Below are 19,325 nucleotides of genomic sequence, written 5' to 3'. Positions count from 1 at the left end.
GGCCCCAGCCGCTCCCACTCCTCCCAGCACCCTTGCTCCCCTGCTAGAGAGGCCCACCAGCTTCTCTGCCGCCGCCCGTCCCTGAGAGCATCCTGTGAAGCCAGTCTAGACTGTGTGAAGGGATGTTACTATGGAAACATTTACGTCCTCGCTGTCTTTGGTATGCTTACTAACAGCATTCAGCATGTTTATCTCCTGTATTCTTGCTGGTGGAAGAAGAAAAGCTTATTTTCATTGCAATGTTTACTTTTAAAAGTAAAAAAAAAAAAAAACAAACAAAACAACAGCAAACAAAAAACAAAGAGGTTATTAAAGCCCATATATTGACCTTCCATCCTAATGAAGGAGGAAGGACAATGAAGAGGATTAGTTTTCCACCTCCTGGTGATGCTGTTTGCTGGAGGTAGCTCTCTGCAGTGCTGGATTTTTCAGGGCACTTCATTGCTTCCCAGCCAGGCCCTTGGCCCCTCTCTTGCAGGGAGCTCTGGAAGAGCAGCTCCCTCCTCCTGCAGCTGGCCCCTCATTTCTGCGTCAGGATGGATCTTGCTTATCCCAGGAGTTCCCTTTGCTGAGGCTCCCAGGGCAGGAAAATAACATCCATGGTGATAAAGCTGTTAACATGACAGCAGGACTTGCGTGCAGGACTCACCATGCACACAAATTGGTGTTCCCTCAGAAGCCACCATTTTGTGCTGGAAATAAAATTTTCTTCAGAGCTGCTTCAGTCTCTGAGCAACAAATATATTATGTAATATTGGAAAGAAATTATTTTTAGACACTTTTGAGTTCGTAAAGAGTAGCTAGTAATCCTGTGCTTAGAAAATACTTGTAATTTCTTTTGTACAAAAATTCCCAAAAATTGTTATTTGTGCTTAAAAAAGAAGTGTCTTCTACCTTGGTTAAAAAATCTAGACACAGTAGAGATATCACTGACATAATGTCTGCAAAAGAAGAAAGATAATTTATGAAGGAGTTGGTGTTGTATGTAGGTCATTAAATGATTTAACAACAGTTATTCTGCAGTGCTGCAGCAAACAGGGAAAGATATGCTTTTCTCTAAATGGCTGGCTTCTGGTTGATTTCACTTTCTGGATTGGAGATTGTCACAGAAAATCTGTCTGGAACTCATAATACAGACGAATTTCCACCTCAGTTCACACACAAAAGGGAAAGCAGGCAGCTAGGAAACAGGCAGATCTGGGTTAAGTTCCTCATTGCATACTTCATTTTTGCTTACGTGATTCTTGCGCACACATTCCCAGAGTCCTTTCAGAGAAATCCATAATTATCTTTTCAGGATGAAGGATTGGGTGTATAAATATTGGATGCATTTCTGTTTGTTTAGCTGCTGTTATGGTCATAAAATCACCCTTTTCACTTACAGGAGGGGAAGGCAGGCAGGGCAGTGGATGTGAGAGCTCTCCCTCATCCAGTGAGGACATGGAAGTGCTGTCCACCCATCCACACAGCCAATCACCCACTCAGCTTCTTTAAAAGCTGCCGCATCCTCTCAATTTTCCTTTGAGGCAAGATCTGCCTCCTCCATAGTGTATTTATCAGAACAGTTATCTCAGACTGCTCGACTGCTACAGTGGTGTTTGTTGGCATTAGAGGACATTTTTCTCTGCCTTCTCTATTTTAATGAGTCATCTCAAAATATGTGCTTGCAAAGAAATAAAGAAAGAAAGAACCAAAACCAACCAATCAAAACAAAATAGCAACAAACCAACAGGTAGGGAAAATTGCCCTTTTTAATTCAGCAGCCAGTGTTCACATTACAGATGTCATACAGTGACATACTCTGCTTTGTAGTGACAGTGCTAAGACCAGACTGCTAAAAGGAAAAATTGGGTCACATTCTGTCTTTGCAAATCATCAACCAGTTTTTTAAGACATTCCAGGCAGTTAGACCTGAGCAAAGAAGGCAATGGCTATGGCTTTACCCAAATACTACTGAGGCCTGAACTGGAAAACAGTGGAGCCTTTTCCAGAAGTAGCTGAGAGCAAGTTGAGCTGCAGGACGATGATGCTTGAAAAAGCAAAGTCCTACTGCAGCTCTCAGAGCTGATGGTGCTGTGAGGCTGGCAAAGTAGAAAAATCAACCTTTTGAAGCTGGGTAACTCTGACACAGTGAGGAATGACACAGGTATTGAAACTCCCAGCTCACCAGAGCTGTCCAGAGCTTGTGTGAGCCCATTGAAAGGATGATGAAGGAACCGAAGCCAGTGGAAAACTGTTGACCCCTGTGAGTTTCTTGCTGTGAGCTGTCTCAGTGGGGGCCAGGCCAGATGGTGGAACTGTTTAGCAGGAACTGCGTAGGGAAAGAGTTCTGACTTCTTTCCTAGAAGCGAGCTGATTTGGGTCAGATAAAATGCAAAATCGCACTTTGAAAGCTACCCAAGGTGACACTGCCCTTTGTAGCCGCGAGGCTCTATAGGTGATCAATTAATGCTCACACCAGTCGAACGGTGTCTGCAAAGAGAAGCAACTGCATCAGCATGGAACTGCACGGCAGGAGACGACATTTTTATTCCTCAGCTGTGGAATAACCAACTTAATTTTCAGCCCTTGCATGGGTTGAAGGCACTAGCTTGACTGATACTGTCGGCTGCCCGGCAGCGCGGCTCTGCAGCCGCGCTCCTCAGAAGCCTCTCAGCGTCGGTGCGGCGCCATGGCCGCCGTGAGGCCGGCAGGCTGCCGGCAGACGCCGTCCTGCACGCACACCAACAGCCCCGGAGAGCCCCTAATCTACGCGCTCCATGTGTGGGGCAGGCAGGGAGGGAAGGCAGCGCGTTATCTAAGGGAGCAGGAAGCCATGGCAGGCTGCCGCCGCCTCAGGGGCGCCATGCCAGCGCCTCAGCCTGGGTCGCAGCCGCCAGTTCCCTCCTGACCTCAGCGGGGCTTTGTGTGGCGAACAAAAGGAGCCGTTGGAAATCGAAGTGGGGAGCACACACTGCTTCGAGAGGGGCATGTCAGGGGAAACGCAAGGCTGCCGTCGGCGGGCGCCATTTCCCCGCCCGGCCGCTCGTTCTCGACCCGTTCCCAGCACCATCCTTGTTTCCCCCTCCCCGGCCAGCCGCCATTTCTCCACCCCGCTGCTCCTTCTGCTCCCCTCCGCCTCCACATTGGTCTCCTCCGAGCCCTGGCCAATCACAGCTCACGGGGCACGTGAACCACTCTCCCGGTAGCCAATGAGCGCCGCCTTTCCCACGTGGTGAGCTGCGTGACGTATTCCGCGCGAGCTCCGCGTCTGTGTTGGCGGGTAAAATTTCCCCCCCAACGCTCCCCGCGGGGGGAGCGTCCTCAGTCTCTCCGGTCACGTGGCACAGCCGCACCCGAAGTGGGGGTGTCAAGCGCGCATGTATACATCATATAGTCCCTTCTTGACTGTCCCGTCGTGGGGCTGTGGTGTCTTGTCGGCGGCTCCTGTGTTTTAACTCCTAGCAGAACGGCAGGAGAGAAGCCCACAAAGACAGGCCATAGGCCCTGAGCTGCTGGTGACAGGCAGGTGACGCTTGGCGGAAGGATACCTCATCGCTGCAGCGTGTCTGGAAAGGCGTCTCGTATATAAAAGCGGAGCGGCGCGCGTGCCACCTCATTGTTTCCTGTCGCCGGAGCAGAAGGTTGTGTGCGTGCCTCTGTCAGTGTGCGCAGCACCTCCTGCGCGGCGCGGATTCGAGCAGCCACCCCCCCCGCCCCACTCCCCTGGCCGCCATGGCTCATTAAGGCGGCAGGGCCAGCGGCGGCATCGGCCAGTGCAGCAGGCGCAGCAGCAGCGGCGGCGGCCTCAGCACATCCCCGGCATCTGCAACCATGGCGTGAGTATCGTGTGTGAGGGACGGCTGCTCCCTCTTCTGTGTGTTCATAAGCGCCCTCTTCTTGAAATGGGCCTTTTGGGTGGGTTTGTTGCGCGTGTTGTGTTAGTTCGTATCTCACGGGGAGCGGGGGGAAATCCCTAGGTATACCAAATTTATACTTTATTACATAGTTACGCCAAAATGGGTGCGAGGTGGGGAGACCTTTCTAGAGCTCAGTACCCCCCGGGTGCGGCGAGTGTCAGAAATAGCAGGAAATGCCATTTCGAAGGAATTTACGAGGAGCGTCTAGGTTTCCCATGGTTCGAAAAACCTTGCTTTCGAAAAAATCTGGCATTTTATTACGTAGTATTTTTTCTCTGGGATTTTTATGGGCGTACAGGGACTTTTCCAACGAGGGTTTCTTAGCTCTCTCGAGGGAAAGCGCTGCTGTATGTAAGGGAAAATGGGGCATTAGCGGTGGTAGGGTTCTGAGTCTAAGGATTACGTGCTGGAATCGCAGATAGATGGATGGGGGTTATTAACATTACTAGCGGAGCCAGACGAGTAAGTATTGTAGTAATGTAGCGTTAAGTCTGCCCCGGCCACCGGGGCGCAGCCCTGCGCGGCGCTGGAGCCGCGGTGGAAACGTGGCAGGACACAAAATGGCGGCGGGAGCGCGAAATGGCGGCGGTGGGCGGGGCCGGCCCCGAGGGAGGCGGGGGACGCGCTGCAGCCCAGAAATAAAGAAGTGACATAATCTGTGGAGTTCCGCCGTGTTCGCTGGGGTGCCCCGGTAGAAAAGGCTACTATGTTGGTCAAACCAAATACTGATGAGTGTAAGTTCTGTTCGCAGGTTTTTCACGGCACCGCACAGCAGCATTGCTGTAGTCGACGAAAAAACCTTCTACGTGTCCACATCCTTCGACGTCAAAGCATTAAAAGCTGACGAAAATGAGCTTCTTGAACAACGAGATGCTGTTGGGGGATTCAATATCCCCCTTCAGCCAGCCGTGTTCGGTGGCTGAGGAAAGTCTGGGACTCCTAGATGACTACCTGGAGGTGGCCGAGCCCCTCGGTTCGCATGGGTTCTCCAGCGACAAGGCTAAGGCAGTCTCCTCCAATTGGCTTGCTGTGGACAGTTTAGGCAACACCATAGATAGCAGTCAGGGTAAGGTATTACTTATTTTCGTAAAGGGCATCCGTTATATAGTGCCACAACATTTAAGTTGAAATTAAACTGCTAGGTTTTCTTAAATCTGAAGGCAATCTCACGTGTGTAACCTGGGCTTGGAAAGAGTGTACACTACACTGCTTATCCTACACATGGTTGCTGGTTATAGTAATGTGCCTCTTGTGTTTGCCTTAGAATAGCATGGCAGCTGTCAGTGGTACGGTTTCTTGGCAGAGGTAACAATAAGAAAGCATAGTTATGTGTTGTGAATGTCCCTGAATTCTTCTGGTACTTAAATAAGGGGGTTGGAATGTCACAAGAGCTGATTACATTGTACCTGCAGTTTTTAGGAGATTAATGAAAGTATTTTTTCCTGATGGTACACTCTTTGTGCTACAATACACAAGAGAGGAAAGATGCTGAGATGATGAACTCATAGATTGTTTTCATAAGCTTTAGTTGCACTGCGTGATGGTTTACTGAAGTGGTAATTTATTTTCTGTATTGTGCAGAGGATGCCTTCTCTGGCATGGAGTGGATGGTGGAGAAGATGGATCTGAAGGAATTTGATTTTGATGCCCTGTTAGGTATGGAACATCTGGAAGCCACCGTCTCACCAGACGAGCTGATGGCCACGTTGGAAGACACGTGTGATCTATTTAATGCTACCATCCAGGAATTTCACAACAAAGAACTTCCACTGAATAACATAATCACCCATCTCCCCGAATCCCCCGTTGGAGCAGATCCAATGGCCCCATTGGCTTCCCTTTGGTCTTTTCCCCTCTCCCCAGGGTCTCTGACTTCCACTTCAGACCACTCATTTAGTTTAGAACTAGGAAGCGAAGTGGATGTTCTGGAAGGAGAAAGAAAGCGGGAGTACCCCACTGTTGTGGTGGTGATCACCAAGTCTGAGAAAGAGGATGAGAACCACTCTGATGATAGTGGAATATGCATGAGCCCAGACTCCTACCTGGGAACCCCCCAACACAGCCCCACCAATTCAGTTGGATCCCCCAATAGCAACCAGTTCCCTGCAGATGCCCCTTGTGGCTCTGTGCGGTCCAAACCATACGATCATCCTGCAGAGAAGGTAGTGTCAGCAAAGGTGAAAGGAGAAAAGAAAATAGATAAGAAACTAAAAAAGATGGAGCAGAATAAGACTGCTGCCACGCGTTACCGGCAGAAGAAAAGGGCGGAACAGGAGGCACTGTCTGGGGAGTGCAGAGAGTTGGAGCAGAAGAACCAGGCCCTGAAGGAGAAAGCAGATTCCCTTAGTAAGGAAATTCAGTACTTAAAAGATCTGATAGAAGAGGTCCGCAAGGCCAAGGGCAAAAGAGCTAGAGTCCCCGAGTAGGCTAGTCAGCAGTGTTGTGTGCATGTATATAAGCTTCCTGCTAAAGCTGTGTATTGCTGTCTAATAAATAATTTTGTAGTAAATGTGCAATGATGGTGTGTGATGAGTGGTACCTGTAAAACCAGCATGACTTGAACCACGCCTAGGTGTAAGTACAAGCACAACAAGCTATTGTGTGTCTGGTGAGTGCAGTGTGTCACTTGTGTGTGTGCTGCTTGTTTTGGGTATGGATGCAGTGTGAGTGTGCGGAGTGCTTTGAACTGGAGCGTGTGTAAAGAATCTCAGTTGACCTGTCCCCTCCATAACTATCCTAAAGAAAGGGCATCACACTGAGGTGCCTCAGGGGTTTCAGCAAATTTTTAAGCCCATTGAAACAAGTGAGATAGGGGAGTCAGTGGACAGTAATATGTGGTGGGAGGTGCTTATTTTCATTGGATATTTCTCAGAAGGGAGGAAAAGCCTCCAGGGACAGGATGAAGTTGTGAGCCGTGGTTAAAGAAAGCTTGCTAGTAGCTAAGTCCAGAGCAAGCACCAGTGCTAACTGCCCTTGGGTTGCAGTTAACCCACGGCCCTGTGGGTCTCCCTGGTGGCCGCACCATAGCGGGAGCTGTTGCCTGGCCCTGTCAAACTGGTGTGAACTGGGCTAGGTGGATGGGCTTACTGTAATGCTCTCACTGATGGGTTACGTTCCTGTATCAGTGTGAAAGTGCTTCAGCCAGCCACTGATGAGTCAGATTTTAAACTAAATATAAATTTGCCTTTACTTAACCAAGGCTATAGCGAAGTTTGTAAAACTACTTCAGCTCTAGTCCTACCTCAGCTGGGCAGGGAAGGCACTGGTAGGCTGGAGCAGCACCTGTGTTAGTGTGGGGGTATTGGGTGTTAAGGACTTGGGATGTGCCATTTTTAACTACTTCATGTGTGTTCATTTTTTTCCTTTTTTTTTTTTTTTTTTTTTTTTTTTTGGTGCTGATACTCCCTTGTAACACTGCTTAATCCCTTTGGCATGTGGACACGCCACTAGGGTGGCTTCCTGAGCAGCTGTGCTCAGATGCCTGGACATCTGAGCCTGGCTGGTACACACATATGCAGTGCAGTGACATTAGGGCTCCAGTCCGTGCTGGAGTGGGGAGGGAAAAGGTCCTTAAGGGAACCTTGGAGAGTGGTTTCTCCAGTTGTAGCCTGCTGGGGTCTCATGGTCTCTTCCATTTGAGCTCCTTAAGCCCTCAAGTTAGGGCTGCAGTGGTTCATCCCGGCTCCTTGCTTAAGCCATTAGGTGAGGTGGGATAAGAGCTGTGTGCTGGGGGCTCTGGTGTGCCAAGGCTGCTCCTGCCGATGGATGGTGCTGCTGGCAGCAGGATGGTTGCTGCCCTGTAGGGCTGAGTGGGCCAGGCCCTCAATGGCACCTGTCTGTGCTTACAGCTGTGCCTGGGTGCTGTTTAAATTACAAGAAGGCTCCCCATCAGTTAGGGCTCATGCCATGCTGTGAAGGGGGCGGATAACTAAGACCCTCCCCTGGGCATCATGAGACAATTTGAGAAGTCTCAAACCTCCTGGGTAAGGGCACTGGTGACCAGCTACTGCATGGATGGGATGCACTGCAAACTGGAGACTGCAAGCAGGGACGAGGGCCTCTGTTGTGGTTTAGGAGGTAGACCAATGTAATAGGTTTCCTTCAAACCAGCTGCATCAGCCAGGTTGGGGCTGGGGATAATTAGAGGCAGAAAAGCCCCAAGGTTTTAGTCAAATTTGCACCTGAAATGTCATTGCGCTTAGTCTCAGCTGAGCCACAGAAAAATGGCTGTGAATCTATCAGCTGGTGGTTTCCCTGTGCAGGGAAAAACCCTCCTCTCCTCATACTGATTCCCCCTTTCCCACCACAGGCCAACCACCTCCTCTTCCTTAGAGCCATAGCAACTTCTGCTTACATCTGCCAGGTCTGAGGGACCATCTCCTGTGTTCTGCTACCCTAACTCAGTTCTTCTGAAGCCTGAAAAAAGTGGCAGCACTTCAGCACATTTACCCCCTCCCCACCCCCGTCTGTGGGGTGTGGAGGGGATAAATGCTCGGGCATCCCTGGCAGGACTGCCTGGCAGGACGGCCTGTCTGTGAGCTACTTGTAGCTAAAACAAGTTTTTCTCTGCATTCATGCTCTTCAGGCGGATGAGGCAGTGTTTGAGCTGGCCACAAGTACACGATTCTGCTTTCTACAGCCCTGCAGAGGGTACGCAAGTCCAATTCACCAAATGACGCTCACTCCAGGGAAGGAAGATCAGAGCTAGAACAGCTGAGGAGGAATGCATGATGCATCCGTGCTGCTTTGCTCTCTGCAGCTGTGTGTGTACTTTACAGAACTCCTTACAGGAGAGCCAGAAACCTGCCCTTAAAGAGCAGCCAGCACTGTCAGTGCTTGCTGAGCTTGTGGCTTTGTGGAGGCAGCCCATATGGCAATCTCCTGCAACGCCTGCTGAAATGACGCTGTGTTTCCATATTTAGTAACTTAGTTAAGATTTTACAGGGGCTGGAGATCAGGGCTGACTCTTCCTCTGCATTTTTTATCTAGATTTTTCCTCCAGGCTTCAGTTAGGCACAGCAAGCATCACGCCACTTGGCTCTGCAGCCCAGCAGCTTGTCCAGCCTGCAGCAGGAGCCAAGGAACGCCCAGGACACCGTCACAAGCTCCAGCCCACAAGGGTAAAACCTCTGATAGCCTCCTGCCTAATACTGATTTTATACTTTGTGAACTGCAGGAGCTCTCTCCTTTTTCTCACAGCCTCACAGAACAAATGTGCTTCAACTGATTCCTTGCAGCTTGGCTAGAGCATGATACCATGTCCAGAATGAGATTGTAGCACATGAAATGCAGGCTTTACCTACCCCTGCAGGAGGCTAGTTCTTCTCCATCCTTGGAAACAGCAGAATTCCCCCAATCTGCATTATATAAAAGCTGTTTGAATCTGAATTTGGCACAGCTGATGGGATTTCTGTCTCAGTTATTTTTCCTCTGAATTAAGGGCAGCGAGGTAGACTTCACAAGCACAGCGTGCATGACCCTCAGGCTCCAATCCCTCAGCCAATTTTGTGCTCCATGGTAAACAGGAGTCCAATATTCCCCCCACATCACCAACCAACCTCTTACAGTTCACTGCTTGCAAAGCCACTTCTCACAAGCTTGTTTCTGCTGTTATAATATTTATAACTATAATATTTTATAATAATATGTTATAATATTTTATAACTACCTTCCTCTTCACCCTGCCTTTAGAGAGATGCAGGTGCATGCCCTTCGCCTTCAAAAGGAAAACGGGAAGCCACCACTGCAGATAACTTCTTCACATGCGTGCGTGGAGAATCAGTTGCACCTTTGCAGCAAGCTTACAAAAATAAATCCACAGCTGCAGTGTTGGGGAACGGAGAAAGAATGATGATAAAATCTTTCAAATAGCTTTTGCCCTGGCAGAAAGCCCAGAAATAGCTGCAAGGACATGCTGTCCTTTGGGAGATTAATGCTCCTCCAGTGCTCCCAAGCTGGACTATAGAAAGAAAATGTGGCTTATTCTGATGCAGTTTCACACAGTGCTAGTTCATTCATAGCCTTTTTTGGGGGGTGGGAAATCTATACATTTTTGGCCAGAAGAATACCAGTTTTCTTTATCTTCCCATAGACTTAGGCCTTCAGGGAAAAAAAAAAAAAACAAACACAAAACCAAACAGAATCTCTATTGTCCTTCCTATAGGCATAATTTCCATCTTGTGCATACTAATTTTTTTCTCAGTATGGTCCAAGTAGCTTCTGGGGATATCCTACCTTCCTCTGTCCTGCTGTATTCACAGCCTTGCCATGCAGTGCTGCTCATAAACTCTTGTTACACTTCATTTCCAGTGCAAAGGCCATCTTGGGTTCTTAACATGAGCATCCCTTGCTGGGCCAGAAGTGTTCACCTTTGCTGGCTTTCTCACTGAAATGCTTCAGACCCCGTGAATTAACTGAGGAATTCAGTCCCCTGACCTAGGCAATATTATTTTGGCTGCTCAGGTATCCCAGGTATGCAGTCTTTGTATTATTTTCAGTGCACTCATGCAGTCAGAAGTGAATGAAGTCACTGAATAAAGGAAGCTGGCTGCACCCACAAGCTCCTGTTTCCCTATTACAGAGATGCATGTTCTCCAAGTGATGGCCAGCCACCTCTCATTTCTCCTTCAGCTGCTCTCTTCCTCTCTTTTGCACGCACACACCCTTTTAAGGAACGGCAGGAGCGAGTTCCAGGCACAGCAGATGCATCAGCCTAATTTATATACGGCAGAGAATCTCCTAGTCCTGAAATGCCTCTGCATCTCCATTGCAGTGTGCGGGCAGGTGGAGAAAGAGCCCTGGTCTTTACCTCCCATTAAAGGAGATAAATGATCTTGCTGGCATGCAAACACTGCAGCTCAGGACAGACCAGCTTGGCTATGTTACTGCTTAGCCCTGCCAACAGCTTATTTCTTCAGAAAAAGGTGTGTGTAACTCTCTAGACAGCTGCAGAGCAACCTTCATGCTTTTTGTGTCCCCCACCCCCACCAGTTAGTGGTTGGCTCTGTTAATCCTATTTAACATAACTACAGATAGACATGCAAGCGTTTAATCCCTCTCCAACCTACCAACCCTTCAGCCTGCCTTGGCTGGAGTTGCACATTTTGAGCTGTAAGCAGACAGTAGACAGTCTGCCTTCTTTCACACTCCTCATTTTGACTTGAATTGATGGGTCTTTATGTCTCAAAATGAGGAACTTCCTTTCGCTGTAACTTTTCTGAGTTATTCAGGGCCCTGCTGCCATGTATCTGTTTTTGCATTAACCAGTCACTTCCTGAAGCGTCCAGGAGCCTGTAAGTGCTGTAGGTGCTCATGCTGTGTTGATCACCAACAAGACTGAAACGTAAGGCAGTCATGGAAAAAAACGCCAGAGGGTAAGATTGGCTAAAGTATTTAGGACTCTCCCCCTACCCCTTGATTTTCCCCTATAGCTTTTTCAGGGTTTTCAATCTCATTTGCCTGATCAAGTTGATTTGCAGCCAAGTTTGTTACTGCTATGTCATTTCAGAGGCAAGAAGTTGGTGTCCTGAACAAACATGTTTTCTTGGTTTACATTTGCAGTCCTCCCCTCTCTGAGACACACATAGTGCTGACAGTAGCTGTTGTTGCTTTCTGTGGCAAGGAAGTGGAGACTTGCTGATACAGCAGAGGCTGTATGGGCTGACATTAGTTTGTACCCACCGGAACAAATTTCCTTTTTTTGCTTTCCATTCGCATAAGAAGGGAGCAATAGGCCATTAAGAGGCTTGATGAATCTTATTCACACTAAGCTAGCTCAAGGCTGAGCATCTGGAACTATTCTAAACAGTTTCCCTGGAAAGGTTCTACCACGCTAATAACACTCCAGAGCTTCTATTTGCATTCATATTAAAGCTGCTGCTACTGCTGCCCATTCTGACTCCCTGCTTTGTGTGGGTGGAGATGCCCTGTAAGATGGCACCCTCACCAATCTCTAGCTCAGCTCCCTCTATTCTCTGCTGCAGGATGCTCAGCTGGTGTCGCAGAGCTGGGAAGGGAGCCAGCAGCCTGATGAGCTCAGTGAGCACGCGGCGTTGGCCCAGCAGCAGTGGGACACATCCCTGTGCCACGGCTTGCAGATGCGGGGGAAAGAAATGCTGTCCAGCAGGTCCAAAGGTTGCTGTGGCCTGCAGCCCGTCAGCTTCCAGCGTGGGAAACAGGTTGGAGGCCAACTAGGAAAAGCAGCCATGGCAGCTGCCACTTCCCTAACCCCTTCTTGTCTCTTCCATCGGGCAGAGCAAGATTATGGAAACATAGAATGGCTTGGGTTGGAAGGGACCTTAGAGATCATCCCATTCCAACCTCCCTGCCAGGGATGCCTTCCTCAAGAGCAGGTTGCTCGAAGCCCCATCCTGTCTGGCCTCACTTACAGGGATAGGGCGGTTGCTCCAAGGTAGCCACCTCCTGGGGTCCCAGCGCAGCTGGCATCCTCTGGGCGTGGCTAGACAGACAGCAGGGAGTATGAGGAGGTGCCTGGATTCAGCTTAACACCAGGCACGTGCAACAGGCTGGAACTGTTCTTCCCTCTCCTTTGAAGACATTCCCCTCACGGGCCACCACCTCTCCTTACCTACCCAGTATTCAGGTGGCATTACTCTTCTTTCCTAGGAGGTCATACCCTGCCGGAGAGGGGGAAAGTCAAGGCTGCAACATACTAGATGTTTGCCCTTGCAGACGGTATCTCTACCAGCCACCATTCACTTCTGCTTCTTTTTCTTCCTCCCACAAAATAAAGTTTAATTTATTTAAGGATACTGTTGACTCTACAATCAAGTTTAGTTTCAAATGGCAAAATTCAGTCTGTCAGGTAGCTTTACTCTCCTTGACAACATAATGCCTCAAGAAGTATGTTTATTACTTGTGTTGGCCCTAATAGTCTTTCCAGCAGGTAATAAGAGCTGCCACCCAATTTTGAAACTCCACTGATCTGGGTGTTATTATCTCCATGGAGAACTGCTCTGGGCCCCACTTTAAAGTTCTGTATTAGCTTTGAAAGAAGAGCTTTTCTGTTGCTCACATTTTGCAAACAAACAGGCTGGGTTTTGCACAAAGAGAGTGAACCGCATTACCCTCCTGCCCTTTTCTGGAGCAAGGAAAGATGGTTTTGCTTCCCTCAGCCTGCAGAAGGGCCCAGGAGCTGAACAACCACAGAAACAAGGGTGTGTAGGAGGAATGGGTAGAGGAAGAGCAGGAAAGGACATGAAGGACTTCTGTAGGGTCATAGGAAATGCCAAATACCGAAGATGAAGGCTTAAAACAAAATAACACCCCAGCAATCTACCTCCTTCAGTCAAGTTGTGGCACAGCCAGCTTTTCCACACAGTTAATTATCCTCATGACAGCTCCACACAGAGCTGCTTGTGTTAGGCCAGCTCACATGCACTGCAGCAGGCCCACAGTGCAGAAGTTCTAGGGAGACATGTGCTGAATACATATTTTACTCAACTAATTTTTCAAACAATAGTGCTTCCATTCTTTTAAGGTTTGTTGGATTTTTAAAATTTTTTAAAACAATTTTTGGAAGTAAGAACAAACTAAAAAAAAGGGGAATTGTTTTTTGAACTACTTACCACTTTTGGCTGCAGATAGTTGAACCTGATCCAATTAAAAGAAATCCCCTCCCACATGCTATTACCCAATTTCCAGTACACACACTTCAGTACATTCACTATTTATTTCCCCTGTCGGGATCTCATATATCCAAGTGACCTTTCCTCCTATGCAGACAGCAGGAAAAGAACTCAACAGAGGAGGCACAGAGTTAAAACGACAGCACCAGGAACTATAATCAAAGGGCAGAGAAAGGATAAGTGAATTCCTGCCTGTGCTGGCATCAAGCAGCTGCTGCTCAGGTCAGACAGGCCCCTTGTAATCAACTCCTGAGCTTAACCAAAGCTTGACATTAGTCCTTCTCCTTACCTGTTGTTTTTTTCTCCAAGGGAAAAAAAGGGAACACATTTTCCATCTTTTTAGGTAAGGGGCAGGATAAGGCAGTGGCAAAGCCACCCAAGAAGCACATTTAGAGTGGTTTAGCGAGGAAGTTTCTGGAACAACACTCCCACCTGCAGGGCCTTCTGTTTGTTACAGCTGGGAACTTAGTGGGTGTCTGAGAGAAAATAACTTCCCTTCAACCCAGCACCACAAGCTCATGCTCAGATTTTAATTTGATGCCAAGACTAACATCTGGGTCACAAGCCCTCCTGCCTACATGACCTGGCAACACTCAGCAGTGATGCCCTGATGGCATGGCTATATCTTGGTGGGACACTCAGCTATAAACATTCAAAGGACACTTTCTCCGTGTGAGAGCTCCTCCTTGGAGAAAGGGAAGATTGTGAGTAGCCAAAATGGAGGAGTCATCTCCATTCCAAGCTGCACTCTTTGAAGGCCTAAGCATGTCAGAGAGATGATTTAATACATGTGTTAACATAATTGGAGAGGCCATTCACACAACTGTGTCATCCTAAAGAGAGGAATGCTTAGATCACAGCAGTTACACAGCTTGTCTTCATCGCCTGTCATAATAATCACTACTACAAAGGCAAAGAGAGACAGTGTCTGCAACAATTATTTAATCAAACGACATATAAAAACTTTTTGCAATGATTGACAGCCCTGACAGGGGCTGTAATCAGAACCCAAACTGCAGGGTTACTCAAGTTTAACAGTCTTTCAAAGCATCCTTCCCTTCTTGATGCTGGTCTAAACATTTCTCCATTCAGATACAGTACTTTCAACACTCCCTGCCAAATAACACAGGTAGCAGGAGCCTTATATCCTGAGGAAGGGGAAAAAGATTTTTATTTGGCTTGGTCCACCCTTCTACATCAAGAATGCAAGACATGCTGGCTGCAGGAAGATAATTATAAGGATAACACACCTCAGAGTCAAGAGCACCTCCGTGGCTTTAGCTGGCCAGTAACAAGCTCTGCCCGGATGCAGAGCTGCTCTGCAAGTCCAACACAGAGGCACATCCCCCATGTGCCATCTCAAACATGCCAAGGAAATGCCCAGGCCTGAGAGCCAGACTGGAAAAGCTGCAGAAAGACTGGAGCTGCAAGAATCCCCACAATGTTTATGGGATCCCAAAGTATTCCCTCTCAAATTTACGGAAATCTTCCTCAGTAAACACAGTGCCTTCGGGCTTCTTCTTTTCTGTCTTCTCTGGAGGCTGATCTTTGGACTTCCTGCCTCTGTTCTGAGCAAGAACCTTCAGACAATACAGAAATGGAAAAAACCACAGTCATTGTTATCCAGACCAAACCACAAAACAGTGATTTTCAAGCTCACCTGCAGCATCCCTGCTGTTCTACAAGAACCCTGCTATTTTCCAGAGTGCCTCCAAAGAAAAGTGAGAGGCAAACCACTGATGTTAACCAAAGCAGGTCACTGGGACAACAGCAGATACCAATTTGTTATTTGGAGTCAAATATGAAAACTATTTTCTAGTAATTGTCACAGAGATAAGAACATGGATTTCAATTCAGAACTCTCTGAAACTATTACCTTCTTTTTTATCCCCTCTCTCCATGACACAAACTGAAAAACCAACAAGTTGGTGGAATTCCCTCAGCATTTTCTAATACACTGTCACCTCCTGTCACAATCTCCAGCCTGAAATACACTGGCCTAAATCACCTTCTTTGTTTATGTAAGTTAACAGCCTCTATCTCATAAAAACAGCCCAAGATTCTAGCATTGTCACTATTATTCTCTTCAAATCCTGGAATGAGACTACCTTTTGGGGAAGACCATTCAAGAAATTCTCAAGTTATGAGAAACACCATTTAGGAAGCTGAGTAATTCCTATTAGATGAGCCAGCAGCACATCTGCTTCCTCATTAATCAGCCTCCAGCTACAAAGAAGGCCAGTTTGATCAACAGTAATGAGAAGGCCCAAACAGGGCACCTCTGCCAGCTGAAACCCTGAAATATTTTTGGTAATTAAGAAAAGCCAACAGCTGTCAGGATATTTTGAGGATACTGATGTAGTGGGTGGTATTCCTGCCCATGGCAGGGTGGATGATGAACTGGATGATCTTTTAAGGTCCCTTCCCACCCAAACCATTATATGATTCTATGATTTTGACTAGTATCAGAGAACATTATAGGGGGTAGCATTTCAACATCAGTTTAAATCTTACTAAGTTATTTTGCCAGTGCACACAGAAATATCTCAAGGCCATCTGTAGACAGAAACTTAACTTGACTCTCTTGTGTAAGGTATAAATCTGGAAGATCCAGGGATGATTCCCATTCCCCTGTGTCCCTCAGTGGAAACAGACCCCCCATCCCAAACAGAAATTACAGTCTTACTTGTTCTGTGACAGCTTTGTCTGCAACACGTCGTCCCTTTAACATGTATTGCAGGTTTTCTCTCAAGTGATTCACAGGCTTCTTCTTATGGTACTCCTCTGGAGCAAAGCAGAAAGTGACAAAACGCATGAGCGGCTCATCCAGGCAGCTCACAAGGAGAGACATAGGAGGATCAGCAAAGTCCCGGGAGAAAGAGAACGACACCGCTACAGCTCAGGGATAGGGGTGCGCCCACAAACGAGGCTGCGTTTAAAGCGAGCGACACCAAGAGGGCATGCAGGAGAATGGGACGGGATGGGGACGGGATGGATACAGCAACCGGCAGCGTGGCTACGGGATACCACAAAGGTCCCCGGTGCGAGGGCTGCGGAGGGGTCGGGACTCACCTATCGCCGACTTCACGACTCTGCCCTTCACCGTGGCCTTGTTCCTGCCGGGCTCCGGGGCCCTCTTCCTCCGCCTCGCCGCGCCCGCCGCCCTGGGGCCGGCCCGGCCTCGCTGGAGTCCCGGCGGCGCCTTCGCTCGGCCTGCAACGGGAAGAGGGACGGAGTCCCTGCAGCCCTACCGAGGAGCCCCCCTCCGCCCGCCCGCCCAGCCCCGGCCCCGCGGGCTCACCCGGCGGCTCCAGCAGCTCCAGGCCGCGGCGCAGCAGCGATGCCGACATGGCCGCGCCGCGCGCCCGCCCGCCCCGCAGCGCCCCGCGCGGCCCGGCGGGCGCGCGCACCCCGGCCCTGAGGGGCGGCTGCGGCCGCAGCGCCGGCTCGGCGAACCGCGGCCGGCAGCGAGGGGACGCTGCAGGGGACATGGGCTGAAACGTAGGAATTGTCACCTCAAAACGAGAACTTCTCCGCGGTTAGGGCGGCAGAGCCCTAACCAGAGCCAGGCTGCACGGGAAGGTCGTGGAGACTCCTTCTCTAGAGACATTCAAAATCATCTGGATATGTCCCTGTGTCATCTGCTCTACCTGACCCTGACTTGGCAGGGACTGGGGCTAAATTATGTGAATATCCTGATTGTTTTAACCCAGGATGTTCTTTGATGCAAGATCTTTGCATACTTTCAATGCTAATCAACAACAAAAAAAACCAAAACAAAACAACTTAATTGGAGTAACAGGCAGCAGCCAGCATCCCTTAGTCAAGGACATCCAGGAACTACCAAACTTTAAGGATGTAGTAAGTCAAGATGTTCTGTATCAGTAGAACAGATAGCAGTTAGTATTCCTTACTCAAGGATATCCTCGAACTAACAACTTTTTAGGATGTAGTAAATCAAGATGTTGATGATGTATGCCTATGTATATTTTACTAACTTGGCAAAATACTCAAGCTCCATGTATGCTCCCTATAGTGCTAAAAGTCATGCTGAAAGGTCCAAAAGGGTGAGGCCAGGTGAAGGCCCTTTCCCGGAGCCTGCACAGAAATTAGCTGGGGTTATGTAATTACTCCTACTAACTCATCACAACACAGGGGCTGTAATTGGAAAGTTACAAACCCTGAAGTTCTGCATATAAATGATAGTGTGGAAAGTCTGGTGGGTGTGCTTGGTTTGGGGAATGTCACTGAGCACCTGGGCTCACACAACTCTGAAATAAATAATCAAATTTCTCCTAAGCAGGTAATTATTGGCTTTTTGCACACCGGGTAATGAATCTGATTTTGTGGACAACACAAGGGGTCCTGCAGTCTCAGGGGTCATCACAGGCCAGGAGGAAAGGGGATGGTGTCATGTTTTGTCTCAGCAAGGCCCCAAAATTCAGATTTAACTGTGCTAGACTCATCAGGCAGAGAGGTTGACTTTGCCATAAATTGCATATATTATTCAGGGTTACTTTAGTCTATTTGTTTAAAGCTTTCTTCTCCAGTTTTCACCCCTCTAGAGACTTCATGCTAATATCTGCTAAATTTAGCTCTCATTGGAATAAAGCTTATTCAATTATAGCCAGCGCTGCCAGTAACGAGCTCACACTGGAGGAGGAAAGCGGTTTGTTCTCCCTCAGACATGTCCTGCAGGGAGAAGGGGATACAAATGGCTCTCATTGTTTCTCATAGTAATGATCTGTAACAGACACCAATAACAGTTAAACCTCTGTGTATTAAAAGACAGTCATTCTCTGGAAATTGTTCTCCAGCCCCTGCAGATGTCACCTCAATGCCTGTCTTTTATTGTTCCTTTGCTTCTGAATCCCTCCCTGAGTGGATATCAGCGTCCTGTGTCAGCTTCTGCTGGTGCTGCTAATTCATTTTTCTGGACAAGACTTACGTGGTTCCTATTCCTGGCTTCAGAGCTGGGGAAGGCTAACCATTTACTGCTTGTTCAGCATGTCACTTCTCACTCCTAGTTTTCCCTTTAATGAGCTATATTTTTAAAAATTAATTTAGAGGGACAGTCACTGGATATGTAACACAGAACACTTATCCATTTTCTTGTCTTCTGTTAGTAGCTGGGAAAATTGAACCTGTTCAGCTCTTATTCCCTGCCAGATTTGTCCTTCCAGTTGTGTGAAAGCTCACACAGTTACAAAGAGGTTATTGTAGCTTTGTGAAGAAGCTGAACAAGCCATAAGTTAATAGCCTTTTGCTGAAATTGAAGAAAGCAATAAAGAATATTGTAGTCAGCAAAAAAGTTGTTACTGCTTGTATATGCATATTATCTTCATCTTGGTCAGAGTGAGATAAATGATAGCTGCCAATGCCATGGGGAAGGTATTTTCAAAATACTTCATCAGTCAAACACTCTCTTTTAGCTCCTAAAATACAATTTACAGGTTCTCTGTAAGCTGTTCATGGTTTCATATCACACAGTATATTCAAGACAGCGTATTCTAGTGATTAAACACCACATTTGTATAATTTATTAGGAACACCTCATACATTGTTACACATGCCTTGTGTCAGAATGGTGCAACCTCATAACTGCCTTATGCAAGCATGTGATGGAAAATCACCTTTTTTACCAACACTGCAAAACATGTTTAACAAATTAGTGTGATAGAAGCTGCACTGATGTATTATCCTGTTCATGGAACACATATCCCCTTTTCTACTTCAAAAGTAAACCATTACCATCTCATTTCCATTTCTGTTGTGCCAA

General features: G+C 47.8%; 2 protein-coding genes and 1 long non-coding RNA gene across 4 annotated transcripts; 2 read left to right on the top strand and 1 right to left on the bottom strand.

Annotated features, from left to right (window-relative positions):
• Positions 1–3,355: 3,355 nt before the first annotated feature.
• Positions 3,356–6,415, top strand: ATF4 (activating transcription factor 4). The gene is made up of 3 exons (XM_038154534.1): positions 3,356–3,818; positions 4,651–4,965; positions 5,481–6,415. The coding sequence occupies exons 2-3, from the start codon at positions 4,749–4,751 to the stop codon at positions 6,323–6,325; spliced, it is 1,062 nt and encodes a 353-aa protein (XP_038010462.1). The 5' UTR covers positions 3,356–3,818; positions 4,651–4,748; the 3' UTR covers positions 6,326–6,415.
• A 2,474-nt stretch (positions 6,416–8,889) lies between these two features.
• Positions 8,890–12,668, top strand: LOC119708312. Its single transcript, XR_005259034.1, has 2 exons — positions 8,890–11,272; positions 11,882–12,668. It is a non-coding gene; the product is annotated as an uncharacterized LOC119708312 (long non-coding RNA).
• A 1,798-nt stretch (positions 12,669–14,466) lies between these two features.
• RPS19BP1 (ribosomal protein S19 binding protein 1) lies at positions 14,467–16,945 on the bottom strand. Of its 2 annotated transcripts, XR_005259033.1 has the most exons (5): positions 16,848–16,945; positions 16,619–16,759; positions 16,233–16,330; positions 14,797–15,126; positions 14,467–14,694 (listed from the first exon to the last, which is right to left on the bottom strand). XR_005259033.1 is itself a non-coding variant. In XM_038154535.1 (4 exons), exons 1-4 carry the CDS (start codon positions 16,894–16,896, stop codon positions 14,992–14,994), a joined length of 423 nt encoding a protein of 140 aa, XP_038010463.1. In that variant the 5' UTR covers positions 16,897–16,945; the 3' UTR covers positions 14,469–14,991. The 2 variants fall into 2 exon arrangements, 1 of the variants encoding a protein (XP_038010463.1); XM_038154535.1 differs by having other exon boundaries at positions 14,469–15,126.
• Between the last annotated feature and the right edge of the window lie 2,380 nt (positions 16,946–19,325).

The sequence above is a fragment of the Motacilla alba genome, chromosome 1A, assembly GCF_015832195.1.
Source record: "Motacilla alba alba isolate MOTALB_02 chromosome 1A, Motacilla_alba_V1.0_pri, whole genome shotgun sequence".
Classification (NCBI taxonomy): Eukaryota; Metazoa; Chordata; class Aves; order Passeriformes; family Motacillidae; genus Motacilla; species Motacilla alba.
The sequence above is the reverse complement of the archived record's forward strand: the minus strand, read 5'-3'. Positions and strand labels throughout refer to the sequence as shown.

Coding starts and splice junctions, on each gene's coding strand:
- RPS19BP1 (XM_038154535.1), bottom strand. CDS start 16,896: ATGTCGGCATCGCTGCTGCGCCGCGGCCTGGAGCTGCTGGAGCCGCCG. Junction 16,760..16,847: donor GGAGCTGCTGGAGCCGCCGG/GTGAGCCCGCGG, acceptor TTCCCGTTGCAG/GCCGAGCGAAGGCGCCGCCG. Junction 15,127..16,232: donor ACAAAGCTGTCACAGAACAA/GTAAGACTGTAA, acceptor TATTGTCTGAAG/GTTCTTGCTCAGAACAGAGG.
- ATF4 (XM_038154534.1), top strand. CDS start 4,749: ATGAGCTTCTTGAACAACGAGATGCTGTTGGGGGATTCAATATCCCCC. Junction 4,966..5,480: donor CACCATAGATAGCAGTCAGG/GTAAGGTATTAC, acceptor TGTATTGTGCAG/AGGATGCCTTCTCTGGCATG.